The sequence below is a fragment of the Salmo salar genome, chromosome ssa26 (assembly GCF_905237065.1).
Source record: "Salmo salar chromosome ssa26, Ssal_v3.1, whole genome shotgun sequence".
Classification (NCBI taxonomy): domain Eukaryota; kingdom Metazoa; phylum Chordata; class Actinopteri; order Salmoniformes; family Salmonidae; genus Salmo; species Salmo salar.
The window spans coordinates 53690329-53715023 of NC_059467.1; the positions used below are offsets into that span (position 1 = coordinate 53690329).

Here is a 24695-nt window from a genome sequence, read left to right on the forward strand (position 1 = left end):
CACATTCACCCCTCGTCTTACCAGAGGTAGCATCTCTGTTCTGCCAGTACAGAAAATCCTGCTCTATAATGTCCGCATCTTCGTTCAGACACGTCTTGGTGAAACATAAAATGTTACAGTTTTTAATGTCAAGCAGCATATCCTTCTCATCGGACTCATTAAAGGAAAAATATTATTCCAGTCCGCGGTGAGTTATCGCTTTTCTGATGTCCAGAAGTGTCACGTCCTGGCCAGTATAAGGGTTAATTGTTATTGTAGTTTGGTCAGGATGTGGCAGAGGGTATTTGTTTTATGTGGTTCGGGGTGGTGTTTTGGAAAAAGGGTGTTTGATGAAGTATTTCCGGGTTTTTGGGTTATGATCTTTGTTTACGTATTTCTATGTGTATCTAGTTAGTTGTATGTCTATGTTTGGTTAATTGGGGTGGACTTCCAATTGAAGGCAGCTGTGTGGTGTTGCCTTTGATTGGAAGTCCTATATTAGTTGGGTGTGTTTGTTTGTTTAATTCCAGAAGTTATTTTCGGTCATAAGAGACGGTAGCAGCAACATCATCACAATAACTTCAGAAATCAATAACGCACTTTTTTTTTTTTTACAAAATAGCACACTTGGTTGGGAGAATGTAAAACGTCAGCCATGTTCTTCGGCACCATCTTTTAATCAGACCCTTCATGTAAATGTAGGTTCGACTAAGATTAAATGAACAGTTTACAACAATATTATTGAACTGATGAATACATCATGAATGAATACAGAGTCGCTTAACACTTTGAAACACAACAATAAAATACACTTTCACCTTACTAAGCTATGGTATCACCTTAAAGTGCACAATTTCCTTCTGGTCTTGTAGGGTGTGAGGTGGTGTTTCCTGCAAGCAGCAGATGTAGAAGGCCTGTGTCGTACCTCCTCTGTTTCCCGTACACACCAGTAGGGGTCAGCCAGTTACCCCATTCATGCAGAGCCCAGATGTTAGGTAGACACTCCAGCTCTCTGCACATCCTGATGAAGTTACAGGGGTTCTCGTTTACCAACATTCTCCATTTAGCCAATTCACTCTTGTCACAGAGATCGGTTATTCTGGTTAATTCGGACTGACTGTATCTGTTGTTCTCGATGTTGTTATTCAGTAAAATACTCTCTTCCTCTTTTGTCACGACTAGAAGTACACCTGACTCCTCAAACGTTTCCCTCACTGCACAGATTCTCAATGCGACGTCTCCTGGAACGGGAGAACCCAGTTTCTTTCTGTCCGTGGAGAAGATAGGAGGTCTCGTCTCCGGCGGCTGTTTCACAAATCCCAGTCCAAAATTCAGTGAGCTCCGAAAAGATTTAAAAAGATCAAGCCATTGACTTGAGAAATCTGACGGATCCACCATACCGCCGGGAAAGACATAAGCATTCGGCATGAAACCACTCGTACCGCTTCGTTTCAACAACAACACTTCATAGTCGAAGGCGAACCTGTCAGGCAAGTTGGGATGTCCACTGATCTCATGTGGAGAGGTGCCTTTATCGACACACCTTGTCAAACTATCTACAGGGAGTTTATGTCTCGTACCAGCAGCTAGTATGACCGTCGCGGCTTCCTTCCAGTGTCTCAGAGCCGTATTCATCCTTTTATTCTCTCATTTCCAATCATGTTATTCAGAAACAAAAAGTTCACATCAGCAAATGTTATTGTTTTGATGTGTCGTCATACGAGCAGGAAGGTCAAGGGCGTAGAAGAAGAACCGTGTTTCCGGTGTGTTGTGTTACTACGCCACCTACTGGTGTGGATGACTGATCTCACCATAGCCTCTATCAACGCAGTTCATGATGGTGATTAAACTGGGGGTGAAGGTTAAAGTTCAGGAAAGTGATTGATGTTTGTGGTTAGTAAACAGATACTGTCAACTTTTTATAACATGACAAAAATGAATTGATTTGTGGGATTGAATTACAATTGAAGGGAAAGCCATTTTATTCACAAACTCAACAACTCACTATCTACTTTTCAAGTCCAAGAAGAGAAGAGGTTTTGAAAACGTTGAATTCAGTAGTATAAAATCTACATTCAGTCTAGAGTGACATCACACAGTAGGCAGTATAAGATGAACCGTGTCCCCAGGTTCATCTGGCCGCTGGTGGACGAGATAGAAGACAACAAGGGACAAATATGTCTTTTAACTTGTCAAATAACTATTAAAACCATAGATAATATAGAAGTGCTTGAACAGCGCAAACATGAGGGATTTTAAACAATGTCGAGGACAAGTAAAAAATAATGACATCATTTTGGTCTATTATGTTCTCTCTAGTCATGTACAAGAACAGCGTATTGTCAGCGTCTCAAATGGCGCCCCGTTCCCTAGGGCATAGGGTGCGATTTGAGACGCAACCGTTGACCTCCTGTATCCAGTTTATTCGTTTGGGATCCAGACCGTGTAGACGGCTGCTGCCAACCTGCCAAGCAGAGCCTCTGTCTCATTACGATACACTACCTTCATTATCAGCTGATGCCAACCTGCCAAGCAGAGCCTCTGTCTCATTACGATACACTACCTTCATTATCAGCTGCTGCCAACCTGCCAAGCAGAGCCTCTGTCTCATTACGATACACTACCTTCATTATCAGCTGATGCCAACCTGCCAAGCAGAGCCTCTGTGTCTTCAATATATATATTGGCAGTGTCCTAAAAGCAAATATGTCCTCCTAAGCAGAGTTTAAACACAGAGGGGCATTATATAGACCATCTATATTGGCGATAGTCTCATAGGATAGAAACAGACAGGATTCCAGCATTTCCAGCATTATGACACAGTACAGAACCTTCATTATGAGACAGAACCTTCATTATGAGACAGTACATTACCTTCATTATGTGACAGTACCTTCATTATGAGACAGAACCTTCATTATGAGACAGTACATTACCTTCATTATGTGACAGTACTTTACCTTCATTATGAGACAGTACATTACCTTCATTATGAGACAGTACATTACCTTCATTATGTGACAGTACATTACCTTCATTATGAGGCATTATATTCATTATAAGACAGTACCTTTATTATTATTATTATTATTATTATTATTATTAGGTCGCAGTTGTAAATGAGAACTTGTTCTCAACTTATTATTATTATTATTCAACTTGCCTACCTGGTTAAATAAAGGTGAAATAAAATGTAAAAAATATATATAAAAAATAAGGAGACAGTAACCTTCATTATGAGACAGTACAGAACCTTCTTTATGAGACAGACCTTCATTATGAGACAGACCTTCATTATGAGAGAGTACAGAACCTTCATTATGAGACAGTACATTACCTTCATTATGAGACAGTCTGTGTTTTCTAAGTCTGTGTCTGAAATGGCACCCTATTCCCTATGTAGTGCACTGCTTTTGACTAGGGCCTATAGGGTAGTGCACCACAGGGAATAGGGTACCATTTGGGATGCACTAAAAGACATTTGTCCACATCAGTCAGTTTAGGCTGTTTATTATCTTCCTCTATTCGTTTTTCTCAGGAGGAACGACCTCCATCAGCAGCTGGAGGTGCATGGTGATTGGCCCTGCAGGGGAGGTGAAAGGTTAAAGGTCAGATTGGACCAATCAGGCTAATTAAAGGTTAATAATAAATAACTTTAATAAAACAGGTTAATAAAGGTGACATCAGCCCAATCACAGCATGATCTACAGGCTCTGTGACCTTCTGAGTTGAACTCCACAATGACTGGAATTATCTAAAGGGGAAGAACTCCAGTACCCTCACTGAGGAATAAAACATTTTGATTCATTAAAAAAGACTGAAGTTGCAGAAGATAAGATAAGACAAGTCTGCTTCCCAAAGGGCACCCTATCCCCTATATTATAGTGCACTACCTTTCACCAGGGCCCATAGGGTAGTGCACTACACAGTGAACTATTTGGGACACAGACAGGGTTGTCTTCTAGTGCACTACAGAGGGAACAGGGGGCTATTTGGGACTCAGGCAGTGTTGTCTTCTAGTGCACTACAAAGGGAATAGGGGGCCATTTTGGGATAAAGGCTCTCTCCAACCCTCAAGTGTCAACATCTCTGAGCAGTGGGTCGTTACTCACTCATGACCCTGCGTGTCCAGCTGAACTTGCGGTGTACGAAGGGGAAGTAGAGCAGCAGACCGCTGAGGATGAAGATGGTACAGTACAGATACTCCAGCTCTGGCTTGTCTATGATAGGTGCTAGGACCAGGTAGCAGGACACTATCACCACCAGCACTGCTATGGGCATGGGACACTGTTGGGGGACAACCAGAACATAACCACCTGTCAGTCTCACAGGAGGAGATCTGGGACAGTATTGCTCTAAAAACAGGTTAAGGGAATCTAGGATTCAGAAACACATCAAAGTGGTAACCAGCTGAGGGATGTGGTTGGAGAAATGTAACCACTCTAAAATGTATAGACAGAGCTATGGATGTTAGGACTGACTATCCATGAGTTCAACCTGATAGTTATAATTATGTTCTTCCAATAGCCAAGAGATGAGGGGCTGCAGGTAGCCTACTGGTTAGAGCTTTGGGCCAGTAACTGAAAGGTTGCTAGATTGAATCCCCGAGCTGACAAGGTAAAAAAATATGTCATTCTGCCCCTGAACAAGGCAGTTAACCCACTGTTCCTAGGCTGTCATTGAAAATAAGAATTTGTTCTTAACTGACTTGCCCAGTTAAATAAAGGTTAAATACAAAAATTAATATACAGGACTTGGATGTATGACAACGTGAATCTAGTCTTACCTTGACGGGCCTCTTGAGTTCCTTCCTGGTGAAGCGCATGACGATGAGAGCAAGAGCTGTGAGACCGTAGAAAGCCCACTGGGCGAAACTAAAGTAGTTGATCAGTGTGTTGATGTCTGCTGGGATAATGTAGAATACAGCCAGAATACCCTACAACCACCACAACAACAACAACAGGGTAAACTGAAGCAGCACATTTAAGGAACTTGACAAAAAAAAAAACGTTATTTCTTGGTATTTCATTACTTTAAAAACAGAACTTTTCCTAAAAGTACAAACATAGTTCCATTTCATTTCTGGTAATGTTCTAGCAACGTTCTCCGACTGGTCTGACATTGGAAATGTTCTCAAACAGTTCAGAGAACATTAAGAAACAATGTTCTTCTATGGGAATTTCAGTTTCCTACAGGTTTCAGTGAACAGTTGGGCCAATTTCATCTTAAAACGTTTCCTGTGAATGAACTTAAAATGTATAACTTGATAGTTTGGATTACAGGATGTCAAGGTCATATTTTTCCATATTCTGTTCCAGTTTAAAGGTTGTTCAGATTCATTTAGATCTGTGGACCATACTTTTTTAATGCTCAGAATATGAGCTTTTCAAGAGTTGTTTATATATAAAGATCAGTCCTTTCAGGAGCCCAGGAAATGTATTTATAAATCCCATCATTGGATGGTTCAGTAGTTGTATTTCCCACGGGACTCCAGAGGCCAGCATGGCTGACCTAAGATGTAAATACAGAAAAAAGGATTTGCCTGGTAATGTACATGCGTCTTTGAGCCTGGTAATGTATATGGGTCTTTGAGCCTGGTAATGGGTCTTTCACAACTTGGAATGTTCTCAAAACATTACGGTCCATGATATCTCTAAGGGTACGGATTGGCATCTCTAAGGGTACAGATTGGCATCTCTAAGGGTACAGATTGGCATCTCTAAGGGTACAGATTGGCATCTCTAAGGGTACCGACTGGCATCTCTAAGGGTACCGACTGGCATCTCTAAGGGTACCGACTGGCATCTCTAAGGGTACCGACTGGCATCTCTAAGGGTACCGACTGGCATCTCTAAGGGTACCGACTGGCATCTCTAAGGGTACCGACTCTACATTTGGACAGCCCTCCAGATCGCAAGACATTATTGTCAAATATAGGAGTATGGGTATGCCATTTTGATTCCCAGTTACATTTTCCACCAAATAGATATTGTTTGAGGAATAATAGGACCAAAGCCTAGTGTACATTTACTGAGAGATGGTCTATCAGTGGAGACCACCTCTTCTAGGGCAATAGGAGACACCATATTACAATGTTTAAAACCTGTTGTGGACAGATGTTCCGCTAGCGGAACGCCTAGCCAATATCCAATGGAACAGCGTGGCGCGAAAATACAAAAACGCAATAATTTAAATTTTTCAAACATACGACTATTTTACACCATTTTAAAGATAAGACTCTCGTTAATCTAACCACACTGTCCGATTTCAAAAAGGCTTTACAGCGAAAGCAAAACTTTAGATTATGTTAGGAGAGTACATAGACCAAAATAATCACACATTTATTTTCCAAGCAAACATATGTCACAAAAAACCCAAACCACAGCTAAATGAAGCACTAACCTTTGATGATCTTCATCAGATGACACTCCTAGGACATTATGTTATACAATACATGTATGTTTTGTTTAATCAAGTTCATATTTATATCCAAAAACAGGTTTTTACATTGGCGTGTGATGTTCAGAACATGTATTCCCACCAAAAACTTCCGGTGAATTTACAAAATTACTCATCATAAACATTGACAAAATACATAACAATTATTTCAAAGAATTATAGATACAGAACTCCTTTATGCAATCGCTATGTCAGATTTTAACCTGTTAGGGCTAGGGGGCAGTATTGACACGGCCGGATAAAAAAACGTACCCGATTTAAATCTGGTTACTACTCCTGCCCAGTAACTAGAATATGCATATAATTATTAGCTTTGGATTGAAAACACCCTAAAGTTTCTAAAACTGTTTGAATGGTGTCTGAGTATAACAGAACTCATATGGCAGGCCAAAACCTGAGAAGATTCCATGCAGGAAGTGGCCTGTCTGACAAGTTGTGTTTCATCTTGGCTCTTTTTATTGAAGACTGAGGATCTTTGCAATAACGTGACACTTCCTACGGCTCCCATAGGCTCTCAGAACCCGGGAAAAAGCTGAACGATATCGAGGCAGCCTCTGGCTGAAACACTTTATCGCGTTTGGCAAGTGGCCGATCAGAGTACTATGGGCTTAGGCGCGTGCCCGAGTCGACCGAATGCTTTATTTTCTTTCGTCTGTTTACCTAAACGCAGATTCCCGGTCGGAATATTATCAATTTTTTATGAGAATACAAAGAAAAAAACACCCGTTCTTTTGTACCATCATCTTTGAAATGCAAGAGAAAGGCCATCATGTATTATTCCAGCCCAGCTGCAATTTAGATTTTCGCCACTAGATGGCAGCAGTGTATGTGCAAAGTCTTAGACTGAACAAATAAACCATTGCATTTCTGTTCAAAAGTTGTCCTGGGAAATGTTCTTGTTACTTACAACCTCATGCTAATCGCATTAGCCTACATTAGCTCAACCATCCCGTGGAAGGGTAACCGATCCCGAAGAAGTTTTAACATGATGCAGCCACCACCATGCTTGAAAATATGAAGAGTGGTGCTCAGTCATGTGATGTTTTCGATTTGCCCCAAACATAACGCTTTGTTTTCAGGACATAAAGTTCAGTTCTTAGCAACATTTTTTGCAGTTTTACGTTAGTGCCTTATTGCAAACAGGATGTATGTTTAGGAATATTTTTTCTGTACAGGCTTCCTTGTTTTCAATGTAATTTAGGTTAGTATTGTGGAGTAACTGCAATGTTGTTGTTAAACTCTGTTTTAAAGTCACCATTGGCCTCATTGTGAAATCCCTGAGCGGTTTCCTTCCTCTCCGGCAACTGAGTTAGGAAGGACGCCTGTATCTTTGTAGTGACTAGGTGTATTGATACACCATCCAAAGTGTAATTAATAACTTCACCATGCTCAAAGGGATATTCAATATCTGCTTTTTTTTACATTTTTACTCATCTACCAATAGGGGTCCTTCTTTGCGAGGCATTGCAAAACCTCCAAGGTCTTTGTGGTTGAATCTGTGTTTGAAATTCACTGCTCGACTGAGGGACCTTACATTGTGGGGTGCAAAGATGAGGTAGTCATAAAAAAAAATCATGTTAACCGAAACACGACCCTGCCAACCCGGATTGCTTCTTGCCACACTGCTCGCTTAACACGGAAGCCAATGTGTCGGAGGAAACACCGTCCAGCTGGCGACCGAAGTCAGCTTGAAGGTGCCCGCCACAATGAGTTGCTAGAGCGCGATGGGACAAGGATAATCCCGGCCGGCCAAAACCTCCCATAACCCGGACGATGCTGGGCCAATTGTGCACCGCCTCATGGGACTCCCGGTCACTGAGATCGAACCCAGGTCTGTAGTGATGCCTCAAGCACTGCTATGCAGTGCCTAAAACAGCTGCCCCACTCGGGAGGCCGCTCTCAGTGTTAATAAATCCTAGGAAAACTTTCAGGGCACCATAACAAAACATTCTCAGAACCTCCCTGGAACCAGAGTAAAACATTCTCAGAACTTCCCTTCAACCTAAAAATGTACGTTCCCAGAACAGGTATAATTTTCACCTCCGTTCTCAGAACCTTGAAAAACATTCAGTTTTACTTTTCAAGAAATGTACGGCTTCGTTCCCAGAACAAATGGGGAAACCAAAAACATGTTCTGACAACATCCAAGGAACCAAATGCTAGCTGGGGTGGATCTGAAAACGAACAAACTAAACTGAATTTCACATAAAAATCTTTAAACTAATAGAAATAAAAACGAATCTAAAAACATAAAACTATAATATCCTTATTAACACACACAGGACTCAACATTCAGTCATGTCATGGTCATATTTGGCTATTAGAGTAGACTGAGCTGAGTTAGAGTACAATGAGCTGGGTAGAGTTGAGTTAGAGAACAATGAGCTGGGTAGAGTTGAGTTAGAGTCTAATGAGCTGGGTAGAGTTGAGGTGAGGAGATCATCATAGAGACATCATGTAATAAAGTGGCTTGCGAGTATTCACCCCCGTTGACATTTTTCAATTTATTTTTGCCTTACATTCTGGAATTAAAAAATCGATATTTGTGGGGTTTGTATCATTTGATTTACACAACATGCCCACGACTTTGAAGATGCAAAATATTTATTTTTGTGAAACAAACAAGAAATAAGACCAAAAAAAACCCAGAAAACTTGTGTGCATAACTATTCACCCCCCCAAAGTCAATACTTTATAGAGCCACCTTTTGCAGCAATTACAGCTACAAGTCTCTTGGAGTATGTCTCTATAAGCTTGGCACATCTAGCCACTGGGATTTTTGACAATTTTTCAAAGGCAAAACTGCTCCAGCTCCTTCAAGTTGGATGGGTTCCGCTGGTGTACAGCAATCTTTAAGTCATACCACAGATTCTCAATTGGATTGAGGTCTGGCCTTTGACTAGGACATTCCAAGACATTTAAATGTTTCCCCTTAAACCACTCAAGTATAGCTTTAGCAGTATGCTTTGGGTCATTGTCCTGCTGGAAGGTAAACCTTCATCCCAGTCTCAAATATCTGGAAGACTGAAAAAGGATTCCCTCAAGAATTTCCCTGTATTTAGCGCCATCCATCATTCCTTCAAATCAGACCAGTATCCCAGTCCCTGCCGATGAAAAAATATCCCCATGGCATGATGCTGCCACCACGCTTCACTGTGGGGATGGTGTTCTCAGGGTGATGAAAGGTGTTGGGTTTGCGCCAGGCATAGCATTTTCCTTGATGCCTAAAAACCTCAATTTTAGTCTCATGTGACCAGAGTACCTTCTTCCTTATGTTTGGGGAGTCTCCCACATGCCTTTTTGCGAACACCAAACATGTTTGCTTATTTTTTTCTTTAAGCAATGGCTTTTTTTCTGGCCAGACTTCCATAAAGCCCAGGTCTGTGGAGTGTACGGCTTAAAGTGGTCCTATGGACAGATACTCCAATCTCCGCTGTGGAGCTTTGTAGCTCCTTCAGGGTAATCTTTGGTCTCTTTGTTTCCTCTCTGGTTAATGCCCTCCTAGCCTGGTCCCGTGAGTTTTGGTGGGCGGCCCTCTCTTGGCAGGTTTGTTATGGTGCCATATTCTTTCAATTTTTTAATAATGGATTTAATGGTGCTCCATGGGATGTTCAAAGTTTAGGATATGTTTTTGTAACCCAACCCTGATCTGTACTTCTCCACAACTTTGTCCCTGACCTGTTGGAGAGATCCTTGGTCTTCATGGTGCCGCTTGCTTGGTGGTGTTGCCCAACTCCGTGGCCTTTCAGAACAGGTGTATATATACTGAGATCATGTGACAGATCATGTGACACTTAAATAAGGTCCACCTGGGTGCAATCTAATTAATTATGTGACTTCTGAAGGTAATTGGTTGCACCAGATCTTATTTAGGGGCTTCATAGCAATGGGGGTGAATACATATGAACACACCACTTTTCTGTTTTTTAATTTTTTCAAATTTTTTGGAAGAAGTTAGATTTAATTTCACTTCACCAATCTGGGCTATTTTGTGTTTATGTCCGTTACATGAAATCCAAATAAAAATCCATTTAAATTACAGGTTGTAATGCAACAAAATAGGAAAAACCACCAAGTGGGATGAATACTTTTGCAAGGCACTGAATCTCTGACTTACATTGAAGATGAGGGCGGGGGAAGGAGTGTAACGCTTCAGACTGATATAGGACAAGATCTTTACCATGTGACCCTCTCTTCCTGCCACATAGGTCAGCCTAAGTTGGGACAGGGCACAAACATGTTAGTTTAACATAATATTGCCAATATGTTGAACCTGAATTTTGTTTGCTTTCTTTTCACCATTTTTAACCACTGCTTGTGCTCTGTTATTTTAGAAAAGCAGATTAGATCTGTTAAACAATTTGTGACAACTGCTGATATAAAAAGGGCTTTATAAAATACATTTGCTTGATTCAATTTTATTAGCAAAAAAAAAATGTCTTCCTTAAGTTGTCCATTTACCTGCCGGCTGTGAAGCAGCTCCCATTGGCCGCCCCGAAGGTGGAGAAGACGACAAACACAGGGACTACCCACGACAGGGGGTACAGCACTCTGTCACCAAAAGTCTAAGGGTCACAAACAAGTCCCTCCCAGGAGACGGGGAGAAAATAAATAAAATGTAATTGTTTGTTGTTGAAAAGAATGCATCTTGTTCTTGCTAAGGGAGATATGATATGAGCCAAACCAATGGCTTCCTCTGTCTCCGTCCCTCTCTGTCTCCATGACAACCCTCTTACCACAGCGACAGCGGGAGACTGCAGTAGTTCCGTAGGGGTCATGGCGCTGAAGTAGGCAATGTTGACCAGCACATAGCACACAGACACCAGGGGAATACCAATGATAATGGCCAGGGGAAGGTTTCTGTTAGAGAGAGAGAGTGTTAGTGTGAGAGAGAGACTACAACCAACACATAGTACACAGTGTCATGACGTTGCCCTCTGGATTTTCTATGCACCATCCCCCGACCTCTATACTTCTGACACAAGGCTGTGTGAAGGCGGTCGTAAATTCCAAATGGAATGTCCTGCCACATGGCCCCAGTATAAAGAGACAGAGTGGTTTCATGGAGAGAACAAAGGATTCTTCCACCTCACAGAATTGGAGAACCGAACGACATTTATGTTCTGGAGAAGGTATAAAAGATTGGTGAAGAATCCAGCTACGAACTGGTCCACTTGGTACAATGTTGTGAGGCTCATTAGAGACAATATGGCCATATTACCATACTAAGGTTTATATACTAGCCTCAGCGATGAGACTTACATCTAATGGTTGTATAAAATGATTTAATAAGATTAAAGCTATTTGGAATGTGTTGAGATGCTATGTACTGATGTTAATGTGAGAGAATTGTATTTCTGTACAAAGCTTAACTCAGTCATCGGCACGCCCCCAGGGACACAGACGGGACAAGACGTCATGTGACAGCCTTTTCTATGTTCAGTATAAAACTCCCACCCAGAATTACTTTCTTTAGACCAGCTTACCTCAGAAGAGAGAGCCAAGGTTTGACCATGCATTCCTCGACTGAACTTTAACCATACCACATGGTTAAACTTTTAGACTATCGATACCGACAGAATAATAACAAGTCTTTGATATTAATTGCTAGTCTGCAGCTAGAAATTCAGTATCATTGAACGCGAAGACCGACGAAACATACATTCTATAATGATATGAACGAATGTCGCTTTGAAAGATCCATTCTAACCGAGAGAGAGAGAACCCGGACAAAAACTCTCCAACAAGGATCCCAACGACACACTGAGTGTGTGGCTCAGTTGGTAGAGCATGGTGTTTGCAATGCCAGGGTTGTGGGTTCAATTCCCACGGGGGACCAGTACTGTATGAAATGTATGCACTCACTACTGTAAGTTGCTCTGGATAAGAGTGTCTGCTACATGACTAAATTGGTAAAAAATATAAATATATATTGATTGCAATTGTTCCCGAATGAGTGAGCGTTCATGTGCAAAGGGTTAGCATATCAATTGTTAATATTTATCAACTCTGTTGTGCCTTCTCCGCTGCCCCCCCCCTTTTGTTTAACAAGCCGTCATGCCGGTTTAGCCCACTGGGGCACATTACTCTACCATTTCTTTGTAACGATAACTACTGTTTGTATGCTTTCTGTGAATTACTTAGTTTAGTAAATAAATCATTAAGACAATTGATGTATGGATGACTTAGTGAAGACTGGGTTCGTGCAGAAAACAATTTACGACGTTTGGAATGAGACTGGACGCGAGGTAAAATACACCATTTAAACCAGAAGATAATCGGCCTATACTATAATATAGGAAAGTTATATTAGAAAAATTATAACTTTGTAAACTGAATATTTTCCTTGGTGCCCCGATCTCCTAGTTAATTACAGTTAAACGATTAATCAGTTTAAATTGTGTAATAATAATAATTACAGGGAGTTAATTGATAAACATGTGTTCAGTTTAATGGTACCCCAAAGACACGACAACACCTATAACTACAGTAGATAACAAAGACACCAATGATAAGGTGAAGGTGTCTGTCAGTCAGTGTGAAAATTATCTGAGAAATTTTAATTAGCGAGGGAAACAGCGCCCCTCTGTCTCAGTATGTGTAGCAGATGTATCTGATGCCGTCTGGCCAAAATGAGTATGACATGTTGCCGCCGCAGCAGATGATTTACTTCACCTTTATTTAACCAGGTCGGCTAGTTGAGAAACAAGTTCTCATTTACAACTGCGACCTGGCCAAGATAAAGCATAGCGATTCGACACATACAACAACACAGAGTTACACATGGAATAAACAAAACATAGTCAATAATACAGTAGAAAAAAATAAAACAAAAAGTCTATATACAGTGAGTGCAAATGAGGTAAGATAAGGGAGTTAAGGCAATAAATAGGCCATGGTGGCAAAGTAATTACAATATAGCAATTAAACACTGGAATGGTAGATGTGCAGAAGATGAATGTGCAAGTAGAGATACTGGGGTGCAAAGGAGAAAGATAAATAAATAAATACAGTATGGGGATGAGGTAGATAGATGGGCTGTTTACAGATGGGCTATGGTACAGGTGCAGTGATCTGTGAGCTGCTCTGACAGCTGGTGCTTAAAGCTGGTGAGGGAGATATGAATCTCCACACTCATGACTGATTGACAGACGCCAGCGAGCATTTGACCTCCCTTGATATTTAAAAAAAATTAAATAAATTAGCCAATCAGGATTGAGATGAGCTCAACTGTGGACAGTTCTGGTGCAGCAAAACCACCCCCAAGGGAAGCCACTTTGGATTTGGCTTCACACCAATCAAATCACATCCTAGGCAAAAACGTCATCATTGTCTGAAAAACTTGTCTGTTTCTGGTCTGCTTGTGTTGATGCAGTAGCTAGCTAGCTAAATCAGCCCTTTCCTATAAGCCATGGATGGATGGATGGACACGGAGATTTGGACTTGTGGTTTTTTACTTAATTCTCTGTACAGGCCAATGATTATAACAGCGATTCTGATCTAGCCATAAATTCACACGTTGTGCCACTGGCCTGAGACGATTGATGTTCAATATGTAGCCTAGATATATTAGGCTCACGTTAACTCGCTAAATAACTTAGCTGGTTCATTGTTGCCCAGCGAGGAAGCTAGTCTACTATGTATTTTAGCCAGGTAGCCTAGTCTAAAAACTAAAAGCGTGTACTTCTCTCTGACAGAGTCGTAGACCGTGTTGAAAACATGAAAGAGAGGAGAATGGCACTGGTGTTCAGCTAGTCTACAAATAGGGTGAGTCAACACACACACACACCAGTACCATGGACAGCCACATGATATTTAGCCATGTTGATTGGACTAAGTTGTTTATGTTCTGGTTAGGTTTGTTAGACTAAGCTGATTATAGCCCAGGTGATTTGATGATGTTTAAATGGTACAGGAATAGCTCAGGCAGTGCTCCTGTTGTCTTTGTGTTGACTTGCTGTAACTCTGTGGTTCCTAAATCACTAGTTTAGTAAACTGTTGGGAAACATTAACTTGCTTGAACGTGCTGAAGGTCATGTAACTGTTTGTTACGTGAAATATTTCCTTTAATTGTGGACTTGTGGTTCATACGAATGTATTCCTCCACTGTGTGACTGTTGTCTTTTTGTTGTCTTTTTGTTCCTCAGGGATACTGCCCGCGCTTGGCTTCCTCAGGGATACTGCCCGCGCTTGGCTTCCTCAGGGATACTGCCCGCGCTTGGCTTCCTCAGGGATACTGCCCGCGCTTGGCTTCCTCAGTGTCACTGCCCGCGCTTGGCTTCCTCAGTGTCACTGCCCGCGCTTGGCTTCCTCAGTGTCACTGCCCGCGCTTGGCTTCCTCAGTGTCACTGCCCGCGCTTGGCTTCCTCAGTGATACTACCCACGCTTGGCTTCCTCAGTGATACTACCCGCGATTGGCTGGCTTCCTCAGGGATATTACTCACGCACTGCTACTAGTGAGCAGTATAAGAGGCACTCACTGCACTGGTAGTCACTTTGGACAGGAGTCTCTGATGAATGACAGTGGAAATCCAGGCTCAGTAAGGCTGCGTCCCAAATGGCACCCTGTTCCTTACATAGTGCACTACTGTTGACCAGGGCCCCATCAGGGAACAGGGCGCCATTTTGGACGCACGGTAAATGTCAGCTGTATGGACACTCACCTGTATGGGTTTTCCAGCTCCTCTGTTATAAAGTTCAGCTGATTCCTGAGAGACAACACGTGTTTAATGACCCACTTTTAAACAGGTTGTGTTGACATTCAAAACAGAAATCTCAAAACCATAAAACTGTTTTATTGAGGAAGTGATAGGATGCATCCCCAATGGTACCTGATCCCCTACTTAGTGGACTACTTTAGACTAGAGCATTATAGGCTTGACTAGAGCGCTACTGCCCCCCCTGACTAGAGCGCTACTGCCCCCTGACTAGGCGCACGGGCCCCCTGACTAGAGCGCCACGGGCCCCCCTGACTAGAGCGCCACGGGCCCCCCGCCCCTGACTAGAGCGCCACGGGCCCCCCCTGACTAGAGCGCCACGGGCCCCCCTGACTAGAGCACTACGGGCCCCCCTGACTAGAGCACTACGGGCCCCCCTGACTAGAGTACAAAAGTGGTGACCTATATAGGAAGTAGGGTGCCATTTGGGATGCAGGTGTAGTCTTACCATCCATCGTAGGCCCAGAGCCCGTTGTAAAACGCCAGTCCAATGGATCCAAAGGAGGTTGAGGCTCCTTCAAATGGGTTGGACAGATTCTCAGTGTTTCCTGGACACAAACGTGACAGTATATACATTTTAATATTCATACTTTTGACCAGGGCCCATAGGGGGTACCCAAAAGTATTACGGTAAAAACTTCCGCATGATAATACAGGGTGGGCAAAGTTTTCATCCCAAATGGTACCCTATTCTATACAGAAGTGCCCTACTTTTGACCAGGATCTACAGGGCTCTGAGGGATCCTTAGTGCTCTGAGGGATCCTTAGTGCTCTGAGGGATCCTTAGGGCTCTGAGGGATCCTTAGGGCTCTGAGGGATCCTTAGGGCTCTGAGGGATCCTTAGGGCTCTGAGGATCAGGTTAACCCGGGTGGCTTAGTTGGTAGAGCATGGTGTTTGCAACACCAGGGTTGTGGGTTCGATTCCCACGGGGGGCCAGTACGGAGAAAAATATTTATGAAATGTATGCATTCACTACTGTAAGTCGATCTGGATAAGAGCGTCTGCTAAATGACTAAAATGTAAATATAAAAATGGCTCTGAGGGATCCATAGGGTTCTGAGGGATAGGGTAGACTAGTGTCCTACTTCTGATGCAGGCCATAGTGCTCTGGTCTAAAGTAGTGCACTATATAGGGAATAGGGTGCCATAGGGCTCCGGTCTAAAGAAGTGTACAGTCGTGGCCAAAAGTTGAGAATGACACAAATATTAATTTTCACAAAGTCTGCTGCCTCAGTTTGTATGATTGCAATTTGCATATACTCCAGAATGTTATGAAGAGTGATCAGATGAATTGCAATTAATTGCAAAGTCCCTCTTTACCATGCAAATGAACTGAATCCCCCAAAAAACATTTCCACTGCATTTCAGCCCTGCCACAAAAGGACCAGCTGACATCATGTCAGTGATTCTCTCGTTAACACAGGTGTGAGTGTTGACGAGGACAAGGCTGGAGATCACTCTGTCATGCTGATTGAGTTTGAATAACAGACTGGAAGCTTCAAAAGGAGAGTGGTGCTTGGAATCATTGTTCATCGTCTGTCATCCTTGGTTGCCTGCAAGGAAACACGTGCCGTCATCAATGCTTTGCACAAAAAGGGCTTCACAGGCAAGGATATTGCTGCCAGTAAGATTGCACCTAAATCAACCAATTATTGGATCATCAAGAACTTCAAGGAGAGCGGTTCAATTGTTGTGAAGAAGGCTTCAGGGCACCCAAAAAAGTCCAGCAAGCGCCAGGACCGTCTCCTAAAGTTGATACAGCTGCGGGATCGGGGCACCACCAGTACAGACCTTGCTCAGGAATGGCAGCAGGCAGGTGTGAGTGCATCTGCACGCAGAGTGAGGCGAAGACTTTTGGAGGATGGCCTGGTGTCAAGAAGGGCAGCAAGGGAGCCACTTCTCTCCAGGAAAAATATCAGGGACAGACTGATATTCTGCAAAAGGTACAGGGACTGGACTGCTGAGGACTGGGGTAAAGTCATTTTCTCTGATGAATCCCTTTACAATTTGTTTGGGGCATCCGGAAAAAAGCTTGTCCGGAGAAGACTAGGTGAGCTCTACCATCAGTCCTGTGTCATGCCAACAGTAAAGCATCCTGAGACCATTCATGTGTGGGGTTGCGTCTCAGCCAAGGGAGTGGGCTCACTCACAATTTTGCCTAAGAACACAGCCATGAATAATGAATGGTACCAACACATCCTCCGAGAGCAACTTCTCCCAACCATCCAGTAAGAGTTTGGTGACGAACAATGCCTTTTCCAGCATGATGGCGCACCTAACGCAAAAGTGATAACTAAGTGGCTCGGGGAACAAAACATCGTTATTTTTGGTCCATTGCCAGGAAACTCCCCAGACCTTAATCCCATTGAGAACTTGTGGTCAATCCTCAAGAGGCGGGTGGACAAACAAAAACCCACAAATTCTGACAAACTCCAAGCATTGATTATGCAAGAATGGGCTGCCATCAGTCAGGATGTGGCCCAGAAGTTAATTTACAGCATGCCAGGGCGGATTGCAGAGGTCTTGAAAAAGAAGGGTCAACACTGCAAATATTGACTCTTTGCATCAACTTCATGTAATTGTCAATAAAAGCCTTTGACACTTATGAAATGCTTGTAATTATACTTCAGTATTCCATAGTAACATCTGACAAAAATATCTAAAGACACTGAAGCAGCAAACTTTGTGAAAATTAATATTTGTGTCATTCTCACATCTTTTGGCCACGACTATACTATAAAGGGAATAGGGTGCCATTTGGCAGACAGACAGAATGTGTAAAGTACCAACCTTGTGCCAAGAGGACGATTCCTGCCACTACGATGACCAGGATGATGAGAAGCTTGGCTGCAGTGAAGAAGTTCTGGACATAGCTAGCTAGCTTCACACTGAGACAGTTCACCAACACTATCACAACTGGAGGAGGAGGAAGGGGAGGAAGGAAGGAAGGAGGAATATATTATTAATCCATACGAGACAGAATTTGGTCTTCTGCTGTAGTCAACCCCTCCGATACGCACACATGCACGAACGAGACTGGAATAATGAGCAGCTACTAGTGTAGTGCTAGTGTAGTGCCTGGTGAGCAGTTCAGGGGTTAAGAGCCTTGCTCAACTGAAGAACAACAATTGATTGTATCTAGTCTAGGATACTAGAGGAGCAGGAGGCGGAGGAGGCGGGAGGAAGAGAAGGAGGAGGAGAAGATGGGGAAGAGGAGGAGAAAAGGGGAAGAGGAGGAGAAAAGGAGGAAGAGGAGGAGGAGAAGAACACAAGCAGGAAGAGGACGGTGGGGGTCAAGTCATGGCTTTTTTTAAATTAATCTTTACTGGATCCCAAGCATCCTCTCTTCTCAAAGGTATTGGAGAAGATGGTCAGAGGGGAGGGACCTTGGATCTTCTCCTCCAATATGATTGGATGCGAGGAAAGAACATTTAGAAAGAGCCATGGTTTTAATTCAGTCCATTCAGGAAGTGCATGCCAATTGTTTTCTACTAGGATTTTTCATAATTCTAGAAGTATTCACACTCACGTATGCACACTGCAGCCAGGCACTTGGTGACAACAATGGGAGGAGTGCATCCTGGGTAGAACGGCGTGGAGGCGTACTCTGCGAAGCTTAGGGCGATGATGGCGAAGGAGGAGGGCTTTAGAACCATGATGGTGCTCCATGAGTAGAGGTAGGCAATCACTGACCCAAAGGCTTCCATTAAGTACGGGTATTCCCCTCCAGACTTAGTGATCATGGTGCCCAGCTCCGCGTAGCACAGCGCCCCTGCAGGCAGACAGACAGGCTCAGAGACAGACAGTTGACACTAGTCCTACTGCTGCTTCAGGGGATTTCCTTTCAATTTGTCCAATTAAGACCAAGACAACCAGGTAAGTTCCTAACGAATCAATTAAGACCTAGACAACCAGGTGAGTTCCTAACTAATCAATTAAGACCTAGACAACCAGGTGAGTTCCTAACTAATCAATTAAGACCTAGACAACCAGGTGAGTTCTTAACTAATCAATTAAGACCAAGAAAATTGACCAGTTAGAAACTCACCTGGTTGTCTAGGTCTTAATTGATCAATCAAATGTTATTAATCACATGCGCCGAATACAACAGGTGTAGACCTTACAGTGAAATCCTTACTTACGAGCCCCTCAACAACAGTGCAGTTTCAAAAAATATGGATAAGAATAAGAGATAAAAGCAACAAGTAATTAAAGAGGAGCAGTAAAAAAATAACAATATTTACCGGGGGGTGCTGGTACAGAGTCAATGTGCCGGGGCACCGGTTAGTTGAGGTAGTATGTACATGTAGGTAGAGGTAATTAAAGTGACTATGCATAGATGACAACAGAGAGTGGCAGTAGTGTGGATAGGGGGGGGGCAATGCGAATAGTCTGGGTAGCCATTTGACTAGATGTTCAGGATTCTTATGGCTTGGGGGTAAAAGCTGTTTAGAAGCCTCTTGGACCTAGACTTGGTGCTCTGGTACCGCTTGCCGTGTGGTAGCAGAGAGAAAAGTCTATGACTAGGGTGGCTGGAGTCTTTGACAATTTTCAAGGCCTTCCTCTGACACCGCCTGGTATAGAGGTCCTGGATGGCAGGAAGCTTGGCCCCAGTGATGTACTGGGCTGTTCGCACTACCCTCTGTAGTGACTTGCGGTCGGTTGCCGAGCAGTTGCCATACCAGGCAGTGATGCAACCAGTCAGGATGCTCTCGATGGTGCAGATTTAGAACTTTTTGAGAACCTGAGGACTCATGCCAAATCTTTTCAGTCCCCTGAGGGGGAATAGATTTTGTCGTACCCTCTTCACGACTGTCATGGTGTACTTGGACTATGTAAGTCTGTTGGTGATGTGGACACCTAGGAACCTCAAGCTCTCAACCTGCTCAACTGCAGCCCCGTAGATGACAATGGGGGCGTGCTCGGGTCCTCTTTTTCCTGTAGTCCACAATCATCTCCATGATCACGTTGAGGGAGAGGTCGTTGTCCTGGCACCACACGGCCAGGTCTCTGACCTCCTCACTATAGGCTGTCTCGTTGTTGTCGGTGATGAGGCCTACCACTGTTGTGTCATCGGAAAATGTAATGATGGTGTTGGAGTTGTGCCTGGGCATGCAGTCATGAGTGAACAGGGAGTACAGGAAGGGGCTGAGCACGCACCCCTGAGGCGCCCCTGTGTTGAGGATCTCGGCTGTGCTTCCCTTTGTAGTCTAATGGTTTGCAGGCCCTGCCACATCAGACGAACGTCAGACTCGATCTTAGTCCTGTATTGACGGTTTGATGGTTCGTTGGAGGGTATAGCAGGATTTCTTATAAGCTTCCGGGTTAGAGTCCCGCTCCTTGAAAGCAGCAGCTCTAGCCTTTAGCTCAGTGCGGATGCTGCCTATAATTCTTGGTTTCTGGTTGGGGTATGTACGTACTGTCACTGAGGGGACGACGTCATCGATGTACTTATTGATGAAGCCAATGATGAATCCAATTGCACATTTAACATCTTGATAGAAATTAGGTAACATCAGTTTAAGTTTCCATGCATTACTCTGTTATGGCTAGGGGGCAGTATTTTCACGGACGGATAAAAAACGTACCCGATTTAATCTGATAAGTACTCCTGCCCAGAAACTAGAATATGCATATAATTATTAGCTTTGGATAGAAAACACTCCAAAGTTTCTAAAAATGTTTGAATGGTGTCTGTGAGTATAACAGAACTCATTTGGCAGGCCAAAACCTGAGAAGATTCTGTACAGGAAGTACCCTGTCTGACCATTTCTTGGCCTTGTTGATTATCTCTATCCATTACATGGGATCTCGGCTCTTACGTGACACGTTCTACGGCTCACATGGGCTCTCAGAAGGCGGCAAAATGCTGAATCGTGGCTTTGCAGGCTCTGGCTGAAACAAAGTTGCGCGTTTGGGTAGTGGCTGGTTACAGTACTGTGAGACTCAGGCTCGTGCCCGCGTCGACCCGAAAGCTTTGTTTTCTTTCCTCTGTTTATTATCGCTTTTTTACGAGAAAAATGGCATAAAAATGGATTTTAAACAGCGGTTGACATGCTTCGAAGTACGGTAATGGAATATTTAGAAATCTTTTGTCACGAATTGCGCCATGCTCGCGACCCTAATTTACCATTTTGGATAGTGTCTTGGAACGCACGAACAAAACGCCGCTATTCGGATATAACGATGTATTATTTTGGACCAAACCAACATTTGTTATTGAAGTAGCAGTCCTGGGAGTGCATTCTGACGAAGACAACAAAGGTAATCAAACTTTTGTAATAGTAAATCGGAGTTTGATCAGGGCTAAACGGCTAGCCGTGATGGCTGGGCTATCTACTGAGAATATTGCAAAATGTGCTTTCACCGAAAATCTATTTTAAAATCGGACATATCGAGTGCATAGAGGAGTTCTGTATCTATAATTCTTAAAATAATTGTTATGTTTTTTGTGAATGTTTATCGTGGGTAATTTAGTAAATTCACCGGATGTTTGCGGGGGGTATGCTAGTTCTGAACGTCACATGCTAATGTAAAAAAGCTGATTTTTGATATAAATATGAACTTGATTGAACAAAACATGCATGTATTGTATAACATAATGTCCTAGGGTTGTCATCTGATGAAGATCATCAAAGGTTAGTGCTGCATTTAGCTGTGGTTTTGTTTTTTGTGACATTATATGCTAGCTTGAAAAATGGGTGTCTGATTATTTCTGGCTGGGTACTCTGCTGACATAATCTAATGTTTTGCTTTCGCTGTAAAGCCTTTTTGAAATCGGACAGTGTGGTTAGATTAACCTCTATGGGACCGGCGGGACGAATTCGTCCCACCTACGTAACAGCCACTGCCATCCTGTGGCGCGATTTTCAAAATCTTCAAAATCATATTACTTCAATTTCTCAAACATATGACTATTTTACAGCCATTTAAAGATAAGACTCTCGTTAATCTAACCACACTGTCCGATTTCAAAAAGGCTTTACAACGAAAGCAAAACATTAGATTATGTCAGCAGAGTACCAAGCCAGAAATAATCAGACACCCATTTTTCAAGCCAGCATATAATGTCACCAAAACCCAGAAGACAGCTAAATGCAGCACTCACCTTTGATGATCTTCATCAGATGACAACCCTAGGACATTATGTTATACAATACATGCATGTTTTGTTCAATCAAGTTCATATTTATATCAAAAACCAGCTTTTTACATTAGCATGTGACGTTCAGAACTAGCATACCCCCGCAAACTTACGGGAATTCGCTAACATTTTACTAAATTACTCACGATAAACGTTCACAAAAAGCATAACAATTATTTTAAGAATTATAGATACAGACCTCCTCTATGCACTCGATATGTCCGATTTTAAAATAGCTTTTGGTGAAAGCACATTTTGCAATATTCTAAGTACATAGCCCAGGCATCACGGGCTCGCTATTTAGACACCCGGCAAGTTTAGCACTCACCATAATCATATTTACTATTATAAAAATGTCATTACCTTTTGTTGTCTTCGTCAGAATGCACACCCAGGACGTCTACTTCAATAACAAATGTTGGTTTGGTCCAAAATAATCCATCGTTATATCCGAATAGCGGCGTTTTGTTCGATGCGTTCCAGACACTATCCGAAATAGTAAAGAAGTGTCGCGCGCTTGGCGCAATTCCTGACAATAAAATTCAAAGTATTCCATTGCCGTGCGTCGAAGCATGTCAACCGCTGTTTAAAATCAATTTTACGTCATTTTTCTCGTAGAAAAGCGATAAAATTCCGACAGGGAATCTCCTTTTCGGCAAACAGAGGAAAAAAATCCCAAAGGCGGGGGCGGTCGGGGTCACGCGCATAAGCTAGTGTCTCTTGATGGGCCACTTGAGAAAGGCGATAATGTGTTTCAGCCTGGGGCTGGAATGACGACATTCTCTTTTTTCCCGGGCTCTGAGAGCCTATGGACGACGTGGGAAGTGTCACGTTAGAGCAGAGATCCTTAGTAAATGATAGAGATGGCAAAGAAGTTCCAGAAATGGTCAGACAGGCCACTTCCTGTAAAGGAATCTCTCAGGTTTTGACCTGCCATTTGAGTTCTGTTATACTCACAGACACCATTCAAACAGTTTTAGAAAATTTAGGGTGTTTTCTATCCATATGTAATAAGTATATGCATATTCTAGTTACTGAGTAGGAGTGGTAACCAGATTAAATCGGGTATGTTTTTTATCCAGCCGTGTCAATGCTGCCCCCTAGCCCTAACAGGTTAACGAGAGTCTTGTCTTTAAAATGCTGTAAAATAGTCATATGTTTGAAAAATTGAAGTTTTCGGATTTTAGAGGAATTTATATTTCACGCCACGCCCATCATTGGATATTGGAGCAGGTGTTCCGCTAGCGGAACGTCTAGATGTAAGAGGTTAAAGTCCCCGGCTACTAGGAGCACCGCCTCTGGGTGAGCATTTTCTTGTTTGCTTATGGCGGAATACAGATCATTCAATGCTGTCTTGGTGCCAGCCTCTGACTGTGGTGGTATGTAAACAGCTACAAAGAATATAGACTTAAACTCTCTCGGTAGGTAATGTAGTCTGCAGCTTATCATGAGAAACTCTACCTCAAGTGAGCAATGGCTGGAGACTTCCTTAGATATCGTGCACCAGCTGTTGTTTGCAAAAATGCATAGTCCGCCGCCCCGTGTCTTACCAGACGCCGCTGTTCTATCCTGCCGGTACATCGTATAACCAGCCAGCTGTATGTTGATATTATCGTCGATCAGCCACAACTCCGTGAAGCATAAGATGTTACAGTTTTTAATGTCCCGTTGGTAGTTTAATCTTCCCAATAACTCGTCCATTTTATTGTCCAAAGATTGCATGTTTGCGAGCAGAATTGAGGGAAGTGGGGGTTTATTCGATCGCCTCCTACTCCTCAGAAGGTAGCCCGCACTCCGGCCTCTCTTTCTCCGCCTCCTCTTCACGCAGATCACCGGGGTCGGGGCCTGTTCCCGAGGGAGCCCTATATCCTCCGCCTCGTCAGAGTCGTGAAAGAAGAAAAAGGATTCTGCCAGTCCGTGGTGAGTAATCTCAGTCCTGATGTCGAGAAGTTATTTTCGGTCATAAGAGACAGTAGCGGCAACATTATGTACAAAAATAAGTTACAAACAACGCAGATAAACAAACAAAAAAAAGCTATCGGTTTGGGGCACGTAAAACATCTGCCTTCCGTTCCGGCGTAATTTTTGGAGCAGAGAAAGAGTGAAAACCCGTAGACACTGCGGTCTGGGAATTGGGTATAACAGCCCTGCACTAGTGACCGACGTTAACCAGTAGCTGGTCAGAAATTTGTTTCTGGATGCTGAGATTAGCTGACCCAGACAGAGAGGAATTCCATCCTAGCCTCTCAATAAATCAGCAGGGTTCATGTTGGGAGAGGAATACCCTCCTAGCCTCTTAATAAATCAGCAGGGTTCATGTTGGGAGAGGAATTCCCTCCTAGCCTCTAAATAGCTCAGCAGGGTTCATGTTAGGTGCACTATGTCCATGTTCCTG

At 43.0% G+C, this 24695-nt stretch overlaps 1 protein-coding gene and 1 pseudogene across 11 annotated transcripts in view; both read right to left on the reverse strand.

Moving 5' to 3' along the window:
• Positions 1-637: 637 nt before the first annotated feature.
• LOC106591704 (acyl-coenzyme A diphosphatase NUDT19-like) lies at positions 638-1683 on the reverse strand (annotated as a pseudogene).
• A 1530-nt stretch (positions 1684-3213) lies between these two features.
• bat1 (HLA-B associated transcript 1) overlaps positions 3214-24695 on the reverse strand; it is a 132480-nt gene continuing 110998 nt past the window's right edge. For 10 of the 11 annotated variants that reach the window (XM_045707952.1, XM_045707951.1, XM_045707957.1 and 7 more), the window contains 10 exons: positions 18686-18928; positions 17947-18072; positions 15604-15703; positions 15102-15146; positions 11175-11298; positions 10900-11003; positions 10556-10652; positions 4766-4915; positions 4092-4266; positions 3214-3562 (listed from right to left, as the gene is read on the reverse strand). In XM_045707952.1, coding sequence (XP_045563908.1) covers positions 3501-3562; positions 4092-4266; positions 4766-4915; positions 10556-10652; positions 10900-11003; positions 11175-11298; positions 15102-15146; positions 15604-15703; positions 17947-18072; positions 18686-18928 — 1226 coding nt within the window. In that variant the 3' untranslated portion in view covers positions 3214-3500. 11 annotated transcript variants of the gene reach the window in all.